Source organism: Falco biarmicus, chromosome 6 (assembly GCF_023638135.1).
Source record: "Falco biarmicus isolate bFalBia1 chromosome 6, bFalBia1.pri, whole genome shotgun sequence".
Lineage (NCBI taxonomy): Eukaryota > Metazoa > Chordata > Aves > Falconiformes > Falconidae > Falco > Falco biarmicus.
In genome coordinates, this window is record NC_079293.1 from 57136616 (window position 1) to 57149807 (window position 13192).

The 13192-nt window shown below is 45.5% G+C and overlaps 1 protein-coding gene across 3 annotated transcripts in view; it reads left to right on the plus strand.

Moving 5' to 3' along the window:
- Positions 1-13192, plus strand: part of SOGA3 (SOGA family member 3) — a 33772-nt gene that overhangs the window by 1017 nt on the left and 19563 nt on the right. For all 3 annotated transcript variants that reach the window (XM_056344474.1, XM_056344476.1, XM_056344475.1), the window contains exons 2-4: positions 1702-2696; positions 3030-3254; positions 5657-5815. In XM_056344474.1, coding sequence (XP_056200449.1) covers positions 1702-2696; positions 3030-3254; positions 5657-5815 — 1379 coding nt within the window. The remainder of the gene's footprint in view (positions 1-1701; positions 2697-3029; positions 3255-5656; positions 5816-13192) is intronic.

The window sequence follows — 13192 nt, forward strand, 5'->3', positions numbered from 1 at the left end:
GTACGGTGGGGGCACGGTGCGGGTTGTGTTCCCGGCAGGTCGCGGCTGAGCCTGATGACCTCGCTGCAGTGAAACTTCCCGAAAAGATCCAGGTATAGCGTTGGGTTCCCGATTACTATTTTTAATTTCATTTTGAACAGTAGGTAAAAGGAAGAGTAATGAGTAAGGTACGGGATCTAAACTGAGTCCTGGCGTTTTGCAGTTTCTTTAGGTCTGGATTTCAAGAGTGACATTTTGTACCTGTATAGCTCTGAACAACAGCAGTGTGGGAATCCTGTTTGTGATGGTTAATAGAGATGCAAACCAAAATTTTTATAAAGTGTTGTGATACAAATGTAAGTGTTGATGGGTTTACACTCCCGTGCTCTCGTTTTACTAATTAATGCCTGGGAAGTTTCTGGAAAATTGTGTTCTTTTGAGCTTTAATTTCCAGGATATTGGTTAAAATCAGGGTGATAATGACAGTGCATTTGAGAGGAAACCCTGCGCTTCTGCCAATGAGAGCACAGCAAACACAGTTTCATTGTCTAGTATGTTCCAGGGAGTAAACCAATTGTCAGGGTACAGTATAATGTCTACATTGACTTTGCCCAGTCGTGTTCCTTCCTTTATTCCCTTTTCTAGCAGGGAATGGTTAAGCCGTGTTCTAGGAGGGAATTGTTAGGCCATGTTAGGAATGCTGTCGTTTCTACTTTTGCCTATGTTTTCCCTTTAAGGACGGCTGAATAAAGGCTATGTGAAAACAGTTTGTGGATCATAGCCATTATTTTCAGAATATGTTAAGGAACATTAGCAGGAAGATATGGCTTCTAGAAGCCCTTTTAACTGCCGTTTTAAATAATCTGTTGTGGCCATGAAAACACAAGTTTTGTTGCTATGGGGGAAAATTGCCATGTGAGCACACTTCAGCGAATACCACATAACATCTTGTACTGACGGTGAGGGTCTAATCCTTGCTTCCTCTGTTTTGAGAATCTGCTGGAGCCATTACGCCTCAGTCCTATGTCGGCACAACCAGTAGTAAACCTGAATCAGTCTGAAGTCCTGACAATGCCTCTGGAAAACAAACTGGGGCAAATCTGGGTTTGGAAGCTGATAGAAGGGCCCCTTTCCTTTATGGCCCTCGATCCCCGAGTTTCGAAGGCCTAACCTTGTCCTGGAAGAGTCCCTGTCAAAGCTGAAGGGGAATCTGTTCTTGCTTCCACGTGTGCAGCCCTTTGTACAGCGGCCTTTCCCCACTCGGCTGTGACAGGCAACCTGGACGGGGTCCCCGGGGAGGCAGGCAGGTGCAGCAGCGACCCAGCGCGGCACCCGGCGTGGCAGCGCGGGGAGCGGGCGGGAAGGCTGCGCGCGGGTGGGACCGTACGGTGATGCGGCAGCCCGCAGGGGGAAGGGGTCGGCATCGGGGGGGTGAAAGCGCCCCTAGATGCAAGCGGAGTGGGAACGGATCCCAGCCTCAGCCGTGCAGCGTGGACTCCCCCCCGAAAGGCGCTCCGGACCGGCTTCGGGCTTCGGGCTCGGCCCCGGCCGGCTCGGCCCGGAGGTGCCCGCGGGGCCGCGCTCGGGAGCGGACGGGGCACGGCGGCGGCAGGGAGCGGGCGCGCTGGCCGCTGGCGCTGCCAGAGAGCCCGTCTTCCAGCCGCCCCCCGGCCGTCCTCCCCGTCCCCACCCCGACCGTCTTCTCCGCTTCTCCTCCCCCAGCTCTCGGGGCGGCGGCGGCGGCGGAGGCGGAGGACGCCGCCCGTGATGGACGTCTCCCTGAGATAGCCGCCGCCATGAGCCAGCCGCCTGCAGGGGGCGCCGCCGCCGCCGAGCCTCGCCTCCATCCCGAGGGCAGCAGCGGCAGGAAGCAGCAGCGAGCCTCCTCTCCGGCCAGGGCCCGCGACACCGCCCCGCGCCCGCCGCCCGCCGCCGCCGCCGCCGCCTCCCGTGCCCCGGCCGCCGCCGCCAAAGCCGCCTCTGCGCGGCCGCCCCAGAGCCAGGCCCCCAGGGCCGCCCGCGGCCGCGCTGCCGACAAGCCACCGCGCGGCGCGGCGCCGGCGGGAGCTGTCCAGCCCGGCGCCGGTGCTGAACCGCCGCCGGCCGCCGCCGCCGGGAGAGCCGCCGCCGAGGAGCCGCCGCCGCGCGCCGCCGAACCCGCCGCGCCGCGGGCCGCCGAGGAGGCGCCCCCTGCAGGAGGCGGCGGCGGCGGGGGGGAGCGGGAGGGGGCAGTGGCGCCGCAGCCGCCGCCGCCCAAGCACTGGCGGGGGAAAGCGGGGCGGGCTCCGCTGAGGGGCGCGGGGGAGGCGTCCCCGGCGCCTCCATCTTCCTCGGGCGCGGGGAAGGGCCGCGGGGCGGCGGGCGGCGGCGGGTACTGGAAGGAAGGATGCCTGCAGAGTGAGCTCATCCAGTTCCACCTCAGGAAAGGGCTGGCGGCGGCCGCCCAGATGCAAACCAAGGGCAGCAACCACAGCAGCAGCGGCAGCGCCTCCTCCGCCTCCGCCGCCTCCGCGGCCGCCGCCCCGGCCGAGCCTCCCCCGGCCGCCTCCGCCTCCTCACCTTCTGCCATGGCGGAGGCCGGGGCGGAGGGGCTGCGGCAGGGCGAGGCCGGCGGCGGCGGCAGGAGCGGCGCCCCCGAGGGCTCCCTGAGCCCGCAGCTGCAGGAGGAGATGCAGGAAGAGATGGACAAGCTGCGGGAGGAGAACGAGACCCTCAAGGTGAGGGGCCGGCGCGGCGGCGGGGCTGGGGGTGAGGTGGAGGGGAACAGGGGCCGGGTGGCTCCGCACCCCCGCGCCCCGAGGGGGCTTCCCGGCCGCCCTCTGCCCCGGCGCTGGGGCTGGCGGCAGGGTTAAGATGGCCCTGTCGCGGGGCAGGCCGGCAGCGACGCTTCCCCGCTTCGTTGCGGTGCTTTTAATTGAAAGAGCTGGGTTGTATTTAGCTGGTGCCCCTGCGGGAGGAGCTCCATTTTGGCAGCCTTCCCCCAAGCCTGCTGACATTTGTGCTTTTGACCCACCTGTTGCGCCCCTGTCCCCTTGTCGCCCTGGTGCCAGAACGAGATAGATGAGCTGAGGACAGAAATGGACGAGATGAGGGACAGTTTCTTCGAGGAGGACGCTTGTCAGCTTCAGGAGATGCGCCATGAGCTGGAGCGAGCCAACAAGAACTGCCGGATCCTTCAGTACCGGCTGCGCAAGGCCGAGCGCAAGAGGCTGCGCTACGCCCAGACCGGCGAGATCGATGGCGAGCTCCTGCGCAGCATGGAGCAGGACCTCAAGGTACAGATGTGAGCAGGTGTCAAGGGGAGGGTGTGCCTCAGGCAGAGACCTGACCTTCTCGCTGTTTCTGTTTGATGTGCCTTTTCTGTACATACTCAAAACCCGCGTTTGCTGTTGTGGCCGTGACGGTTCTGTAAGTACAGGTGTTCATGTGGCTCTTGACAAAATAGAGTCTTCCCGGTCAGAAGCAAAACCACCCCTTTGTCAGGGGAACTTCTGATCAAAACAAGGGATATTTCGTACACTCAGAATGATGCTTAGGCGAATAGTTCAGGCACGTACCTTTGCAGGAATGTGAGCCTTCATGTCCCAAGTGAATATTGTGATTACAGCTTACAAAGTTGATTTCGCTGTTGGCTCAATGTTACTTTGTATTAGTGAGCCATACATGCACAGGGTGTGGGAGGGAAATGGTGAGGGCACCTCTGGTGTGGTGCTCGCCCGCACTTTAGGAGATAGCAGCTAAGGCCTTAGGTTGAGCTAGACAAAGGGCTTACTTTAATTAAGCTTTCTCCTATGTCTATCCCAGTATCCATACGACTGACTCTTTGGAAAGGAATAGTGTTTTTATAAAGCGTTCCCACAGATCATGAATGTGTTCTGCTTTGAGTAGGGATGAATGTCTAATGCCAGATTTCTGCCTAATTGAATTCCAGGTGCTGGCTGATCATAATTGTAACTCGTGCAGTTCTTTGTAGTGTTCCCAAGTCCTCTTCTGAAGAATTTATACCCAAAAGAACTTTGTTCATTTTCCATGGGTAATAAATCAGGGGACTTAATCCTTCAGAGATACAGTCTTGCATATAGCTGTATTAAAATGCATCTTGTGTAAGTGAGTCCCATTCTCCATGTGATCTAGAACACTCTGTGGGATTTTCCCGCATTAATTGCTACTCCACCAAATTTTGTGTCAAAAAATCACTACCTGTAACAATGGGTTACTGTATTTGTTTGTATCTGTTATTTGGTTGTATGTACTGATGCAGACTGTATCTACAGCCTGAAGACAGATCGTGATAGGACGCTGTTAAAACTGGTTCCCATGATTTTCCATTTACTTTGGTTGGACAACCAGAGGAGCAGTTTAATACTGAGCGTAGGAAAAGACATCAAGCTATAGCCCTGTGGTGTGATTCTCGGCTTATCCTGCAGTCTCTTTGGAGTGTGGTTATAATTGAAATTCCCCTCCACTCGCTCTTTCTGTTGGGCATTATGTGTCTTGAGTGTGTGTGCAGTGGGGGAGGTTATTGAATGATCTTGTGCTACACTGCAGTGTTGTATCTGTAATTCACACACAGGGTTTCTTGTCAGGGGAGGCTGAGTCACTAGCTGCTGCTGTTTTCTGATAGATCGGATTCTTCTAGACTGCTTGCTTACAATTATTATTTTCTTTAGAGTTTTGGTATGTCAAAGAGAGTTCTTTGACATACAAACATAAAGATCGTTCTAGTGAAAGCCATAAAGGATAGCTCTCTGAGCTCCTCTAGCTAATGCTAAGAAGGATTAATTATACTTTCCAATGTTTTAAAAAAAGCAGGAAATTAGGCTTTTCAAACTGTGTGTCTAAATCACCATCATAACAGTGATTAGTGTATATTTAAATATTTTTGGTGCATGATTATAGTTTCTGCTGGTTTCACAAAATACAATGCAGGTGGCTTGAATGGCAAAATTCTCGTTACATGAAAAAGAAGAATTAGATCTTGACGTGTGCCTTTTAACTCTATTCCTGTGAAAGTGCATTAAAAAAGAAAACCAAAAACCCGAGTGTTCATTTTCATTTAAAATATTGGACATCATTTGGGTGAACACAAGGCCAGTAAAAATGTTGTTTTTTCATATTTTGCTCTTTAAAGGAACCAATAGAAATAAATACCAGATATTTAGATTAACTGTCCCTGAAGGAGAGAGAAATGGGCAGGGTCAAAATAAAGATGTATTCATTTGTGGTCCTGTACAAGGCACAGGTAGGGAAGGCCTGGAGAAGGTGAGCCGTGCTTTTAGATGCTTCTGCATGTCAAGTATTTGAAGGGCATATGCCTTAGTGCATTGAAAAACATAAGCTAGCAGTGGTTGAGAGAAAATAGATGCTGCACTGTCTTCAGGAATAATGAAGGTCCTGTTTCGCTTTTGACATAACAGAGCCTAGGAAGGTGATGGGATTTAGTTTCTGTGTGGTTTCCAGTGAAGTCCACAGGAATAATGTACCATTTTTGGAAAGAATTGGCTTGAATTTGGAATAATTTAGAATTATGCCTGTAGATATCCTTGTCTACATGTTTCCTTACGTACTGTTTCCATCAAAACATCCAGAATTAACCTCTAAATGGCTGTTTAGGCACTAAGCACTGCAGCAGTAATTCTTGTTCTTAATCTTTCTTTCGATATACTATTTCATTTAGGTTGCAAAAGATGTATCGGTGAGACTTCATCATGAGTTAGAAAATGTGGAAGAAAAACGTACTGTAACAGAAGATGAAAATGAAAAATTAAGGCAGCAGCTTATAGAAGTTGAAATTGCCAAACAAGCACTGCAGAATGAACTGGAAAAAATGAAAGAGGTTAGTGTTGCTATTTACTTACACAGAAAGTATTTGAAGTTCTCAAATTCTCATTGCTGAACTAACTGATGTTCTTGTTTTGGGGGCACAAAATATGGCAGGCAAAAAAGTACACTTTGGTGATTAGGAAGCTGAGAACAAACTCAAATATTTGGTGTTTCCTAGGTGAAACAGACAGCAAATTGTGGCGCTTTTTTTTCCTATGCAAGAAGGGAAATGTGGAACTGATGGTAGCAGAGTTTAGAGGCTTTGAGACATTGTACTTACATTAAGATACATGCAGGCAGAGTGCTGAAAGAAGTCAGACACATCTAACTTTGCAGATTATGTTCCCCCCCATGTTTTTACAAAATCTAGTATTTCTTCCCTTTCTAAGTACTACTAGGGACTAGCAGGCACACGGAGACTGGGGATCTAGCACCTCCCCATCTTTAGTCGTGCTCTTTGAAGTATTGGGAAGTGAGAGACTCTACCTGGCCTTTCAGTCAAAGTATAATTTTACATTATATCTAATTAATCTTCAAAATTACTGTAGCCATTATATAGATGCAAGATACTGTGCCATTAAGTAAGCAGAAAATTGTATTACAGCAGTAATAGCCTGGCTGACAGAGATAACACAGCATGCAGTAAAAAGAGAAACTGTTGACTAAAAATGACTTCTCAGACCAGAATTGAGAAACAGCTCTCCAGTATTTAAAATGCAATGAATGCCACTGATTTTCACTTTTAGTAACATTCCCTAGTAGGAATGCCTCTGTCTACTTTGATCTTGTATGAAGCAGAAGAGAAAGGCAGGAAAGTAGAAGAGATGTATTTCAGTTGTTAAGAAAGGCAGGAAAGCAGAAGAGATGTAATTCAGTTGTTAAGAAAGGCAGGAAATTTTCAGTTGTATGATAAATTACAGTATTTTTAGGAACTGCAAGTCCTTACTTTAAGTGATGTAGTATTAAAAATATTCATATGTTTTCTTTACAGGAATTTAATTTCAAACATGTTAGTAGAGGATAAACAGGTAGTTTTTTCCACTGTCTACTGCTTTTCCAGATAATTGCAGATTTGAAAAGGGCATGAAATCTGAGCGTCATTCAGCTTCCCTCTCCTCTGCCGGAGACTTTCTTCTGTTTTCACTCTGCTTTCTACCAGCAAATGCAACTCAGTTTCTCAGACCATCTTCTCTGTGAGAGCACGATCTTTCTGTAATGATCCTTAGAACTTGTTAAGCTTGGCTTATTCTTGTCCATTCAGACTCTGCTTTCTTGTAGATTCCCATTCCTGGATCCTTTCCTCCTGCCCTCTGCTAGGCTGTACCACTGTAAGCTTCTTTTGCCTTCTTTCTTCTTATGTGTCTTCAGATGATAGCGAAGTGTAGTGGCAATTTAATAGCTTATGTTCTTTGGGAGCTGTGTACCTGCAGGAAATTAATCCAATAAATAGGCTTCTTCATCTCTGTCATCAGCAGTTGCTTTCTCCTTACTCTGATTCTTCCCTCTGGCCCACTGTGCTGAGCTATGGTTCTGTTGCTCTCACACTGCTCTCCACTTCTCTCTTTGGCCTAGGTATTTGCCCCTTTCTGTCTTTGATGTTGGTATCAATGGAAGGATACTGGAGGCTCAGAAGGGAGTGTCATGTTTAAACTAGGGGCTTTTCTACACAATATTCTTTTCATGAAGCTGAAACAGATGGATGATTCCCACTAGCATAGAATGGAGCTCCCACTGACCAGAATGGAAAAAAGTAGTAAAACTTTACACCAGAGTAAAGCTGGAGTGGACAAAGAGTCAGAAATACACCCTTCTACTAAACTGGAGAGGAGGACTGGCATACCCAGTTATTTATGCATCATAATTAGGCAGGAGTTTTCATTTATGCATTTCAAACCAGCTGCTGAGTCCCTTTCAGTAGGAGAAGGCTGCTTTTTAGTCTAGGACTTTGAACACAGCATGGGGGAAGCTGGAGGATGGTTGAGGAGGTGCAAGTCAGAGAAAAGCAAGTTTGAAGTGAAGCCAAATTATTATGCACTCTGCAAGCGTGCCATGACTTGGGAGACCAATGGAAGGATGCTGGTGAAGAATGCTAATTCTTACAGATTTGAAATGTAGAATTTGTGAAGAAGCTATGAAAATGTTAACATCAAACAACCATGAAAACAACCCAAAGCAGTCTGAAGTGCATTAGAATTTCTCTGTGACAAATACCTTTTCTTCTGCTCGGGCAATCAAAGTTTTCATGCATCTTAAATGTCAATTTTCTGTTTGCTTGTGAATTATTCCTCTAGTTTCATGGGTTTACAACCCTTTCTCCTTTCAGTACAGCCATTATAACCAATGGAAACTCCTGTTTAAGGAAGTTCTACTCAGCATAAATAGAAATGCAGAGTCAAGACCTTTTGTCTGGGTTGTGATCTTTACTTTATTGCGCTTAGAATTAATGGGAGAGTTAATCTCCAAAGACAATGAAGCATTTTTGTTTTACAGCATAACAGTGCCCAGAGTATGTAATGACTGATTTCTGTACTTTATATCATTAAATGTACTGAAAAAACACAAAACTTTCCATTCTTCTTAAAATCTACTTATGTATAACTGTTATGGGAAATTTGTTCTCCTTTTACAATGAACAGTGTGAGATAGCAGAGAATGGTTACAAGTCTTAATAGAAAATATTGGAGGCAGAAGCATAATTTTTTGTTAGGTAGTCTCTAGAGCAGGACCAAAGCCAAAGTTCTTTCTGTATAGATTCTAGATTGTTTTAAAAAAACATATTAGACTTGACTGGAAACATGTGTCAAAGATAAATGCTAGCAGGTGTGTTTGTGGGGAGACAAATAGTTCTGCAGTGAATACAGACTTGTGCTTGTATTTGTCCATTAATTAATATAGAGAGATAGTTGCTGCTTGCTTTCTTGGTTTGGAGCTTTTGAAAAAAATAATTATGATATATTCCATGAGAAATAGAAGCTATTGTGATGGTAGCAGAAGTTTGCAGGCATTCGGGATTTGGAAGGTGTTCCAACAAAGCATACTTTTTCTATCAGTTACTTTTACTTGCTGTTTCATTTAATGTTGTTCCTGCATAGGTCCACACAGAAACACATGTTTTTTGACCTGCATTGTCAGTTTTTGGAATTCATTTGTAGCAACAGCTGCTGATTTCCTCTTTATTATTTGTTATTATTAATTGAAATGCTTTTGGCTTTTGGGGAAGCTGGAAACAAAGTAGGGAATTTGTTTCCTAGAAGAAAGAGAAACCAACTTTAGCTAGTTGTGATTTTTTCAGATATTAAAAACAAATGTTAATTTGTTGTTAACCATTTGTTAAAGCCTAGCTAATTCTTGTAGAACTTTTCATGATCATAGTATAAACTAAGAATTCATACATTTGCTGTAGCTGTGTGGGAAATGCCCAGTTAGCCATGCTTTAGATGGTTTGTGAGACAAGTGAAGCAGGGGGAAAATGTGGCAGATGTACTAGACCCTGGGCTTTCAAATCCTCATTGCAATGCAGATATGTAGTTGCAAGAGGCACAGTGATTTTCGGAGTCATATGCCTTTCTGGGTAGAAATAGATTGCTCTGCTAGTGCTCCAAGCTGGACAGATGCAAGACAGTTCGGTTCTTACAGCTACATTAGGGTGATATTGTCTACCATTTTCTTCTTCTAAGCATAGGTTATTAGCTCAGATACAGAGCTTGTGATAACCATGGCTATATGGCCCATGAACCCAAATTCAGGCAGAGGAGTTTATGCCAGCCCACTTGGGGCTGTGTTTTGTTGGAGTTGTGCCTGTCTCGTCAGTCAGTCAGTTTTCCATGTTTTTCCAGCCATGGAAATGGAAGAAGGCAGCAGGGTCTGGGGAACTGGGCCCTGGAGCTGGGAGCTGGAATCTGAATTCTGTTCCTGATTTTTATAGTATCCTGCTGTGTGACCACAGGAAAGTAATTACACTTTTCTGCTTACACTTGCAATCTTTGCTTGCCCCATTTATGCACAGATTAGCTCTCTATACATCTCTTGAGTGCTCAGGCTCCACAGAAGTCAGGAAGGTAGCTGGAAATCTCATTACAAAAGCTGCTGCAAAAACCAACCCAACAAACCAAAAACTGGATAGCTGTGAAAAGAGCTGGTAAGAGACAATCCCGTCCCAGCCCCCTTGATCAACAATATCAGCTTGCCCATTTATGTCTCTCTGATAAAAAGCCAATGTCTGTCCCTGGCCACAGCCCTTTCTCCCTTTAAGCCCATTCTCCTGCCATTTAACCACAACCACTTATTTTTGGTCTTTCTACTATAAATCACAAAGTCTCAGATTCTCCAGGTTCTCTCTCTCAGTCTTGATCCTGTGTCTTGGGGGTGGGTGTGGAGGGGGTGAGATTGGTGTGTCTTGTGGTATTGGCTGTTTTGTTGTCTTCTGATTCCCAAGTCCCAGTCTCGTCCTTCTCCGTCCCATTCCCTTCTTTCCTGCATCCCTTCCACTTTTCATGAGCGTCCAATCTCCTCTCTGCATTTCAAGTCTTTTGGAGCTCATTTTCCTCTTATTCTACTCCAAATATATTATCCTCATTTCTTAGTTACTGCTTCTCTCTTTGGAAAAATGTGTTCTTTTCCCCTGATTCTTTCACCCCCTAATACAAATATGTCAGCTTCCTTGGTTTGTTCTATTTCTTTCCTTGCTTCCAAGCTTTAGCTCTTCACTTTTGCAACTGGACTGAGAGCAGTGGAGTATCGCTTTACTGTGCTAGGAAACGGCAACTGTATCACTGTAACCACTAGAGAAACGGTTTCTGATTCTAATACCTACCCTCAGCTTTATCTAAACCTACATGGAGCAACAACTGCAGGACTAGTTAGGCTTTGCCTTCTGGTCTGGAGTTAGAACATAATCTGTCAGCTGGAGAAAATGTGCAGATGGATAGCTGGGGTAGGAGAGGATGTGGTAGTTTGTAAATATGGAATATTTAATTTAGACTGGTAAACTCCAAGAAATAATTACCTAATGTATAAGAATGGAAGACTTCTGAAAGGTTGCAGTTTGGCAGTCATGATTTGGATGAATTAGAAAAGTATGAGGTGTATATCATATACAGACACAAAAATGTGCCAGAGGACAAGCTCAAAAGAACAGTTTCTAGAATAATTTAATATGACAAAACGGGGATATTCTCTTATTGGAAAGAGCCGAATAATTTTACTGAAATTTTCCAAAATATTAACAATGTTGGTGCTTGGCATGGAAAATCTGCAGCACCTAAAATGTGGTGACGTTGTAAGAAACTGGAAACAAGTCTCATAATGGGTGGTGGTTTGCAGCATTTCTCATAGGCAAGGCAACCATATCCAACAGCAACATTACATTTTTGGATGCCTTCATAATCAAAACTTTGTCTTGGTCCCTTCTCTCAGGACCTTAAACTTCACCATCTCACCATTGGCCATCAGCCCCCTGACGAATGCTTCCTTATCTGGAGGATGCCCATCAAAGAGATCCCCACAGTTGACTTGTTTATCACCTATGGCAAAAAATATCTTCAATCCATTGCAGAAATCATGTGACTTCTTCTAGTTGTCTGAAATCATGCAGTATTTATTTATAAACTACTTCTAGTTTCTTCATCAGATGGTCTGTAGAAGGTATCCCAAATGATACCACCCGTGCTTCTCTGTCTTCTGATTTTTACCCATAGCTCACAGCTGGCCCATCACCTGTTACAAGGCAACACTGCATGCAACTGAAATGCTCTTTTGTGCAGAGCACAACTCTTCTTCTTCACCTTTAGAGTTTTTATCAATCCATGGCTACACTCCAGGCATGTGAGCTATTCTGTCATGTCTCTGTGATCCCAGTGAGGCCGTAGCTCTAAATGCTCATGGACTTCTGGCTTCTGTTTGTTGCCCATGCTGCGTGCACTGCAAGTCACTGGAGATGGATACTTAGTTTGTGTTGCTTTGACAGGGAAAGTTTAATTCTCCTCCATGATACTGTCCCCCAAGCACTTCTTAATTGCACCTCAGGTTTTCATTTCTCTTCAGAGTTTCAGCCTCATTTCAAACATCTGGTAATGGAGGGATTAGGGACAAGGCAGAGAGAGAGATGAGATGCTAGTACGCCTGCTGATATAGCTGATGAGCTTCACAGGATCAGTACTCTTCGAAGAGTTACAGTAATTTACTTGCTCCTGGCACCAGATGGCAGTAGGGGAGGATTTAATAGGTCTCTCACAAGCCTGGTTCCTCCCTGGGTCTTTCGGAGGACCCAAAGAACAAGTCTATCAGCAACACTTCTGCTAAAAGTACCTTTAAGCAGAGGGTTTCTGTGATCTGGAATCTCAGTTTGTCACCTCATAAAAATTCAATTTGCTTTGGTGAAAAGAACAACAGGATAATGAGGAGGCTTTTTAAAAAAGGTATGAGAAACAAGTCTTTGCCTGAGTTTATACAGGAAAAAACAAAAAAGTCCTCTGTCTCCAAGCATGGCTCAGTGGTTCCCTAAGTGCCACATCCCAGCAGATGCAGAACCCCCAGTTATTTCTGTCAGCATTGCTTGTGTGAAATTCTGTTACCTTTGGTATCCCGCCCAAATATTTTGTTCTTTTAAAAACAGTACTCAGCAGGGATGCTGTTCATAATCTGTGAGGGTGTGATTCTGACATCTTTGCCCAGAGCACGCTGCAATTTCATGGGGAGCAGGACAGGCAGTTTGCTTTAGTTCAGTTCTTTGAATATGAGAAAAGAATCATAATGGAGAAAGAAAACAATGTCTGCACCAAAATCTGTTGTAGTAATTCTCTGAAAATGTCAGCTATAAACAGGAAATTTTTTTTGGTGCATTTAAGAAGTAGTTTACACTTAAACCTCATAAAATTGCATTTTAATTATGCGTCAACCATCAGCAATTCACAAGTCATTTGCTTCAAGGGAGTTTTATCAAAACTGAAAATAAACAGCCTGATGGTCAATAATAATATGGCTCAAAAACATATGTAATAAATACTGCATGATTTCAAAAGAAAAAAGCTCCATAAATATCCTATTGTGAAGAAGCTTTGTGAGTAAAGATGCCTAAAGGAGATTTTTTCCAGAGTCATTGAAGCTGCTTTGCTGCTTTGTGGATTCCTGTTGAATTGTCTTAAAATTTTCAAAGATGTGTAAAAAGAGTGGCAGGATTGCCTGCTAATGGGGAAGTAATAATGAAAGAGTGGCAACTGTAGTGAAAAAGTGTGTATCTGGAATACGTTTAAAACAGAAAAGAATTTAGCAATTACAGTTAATACAGTTAAGTTTGGTCAGTTCTTTTGAATGTGTAAACATATTGCTACTACTCTGGTTTGATGGGAGCATGGAAGTTCCTTGTGGCAGAATGTTACCTTGTTTTCCTTCC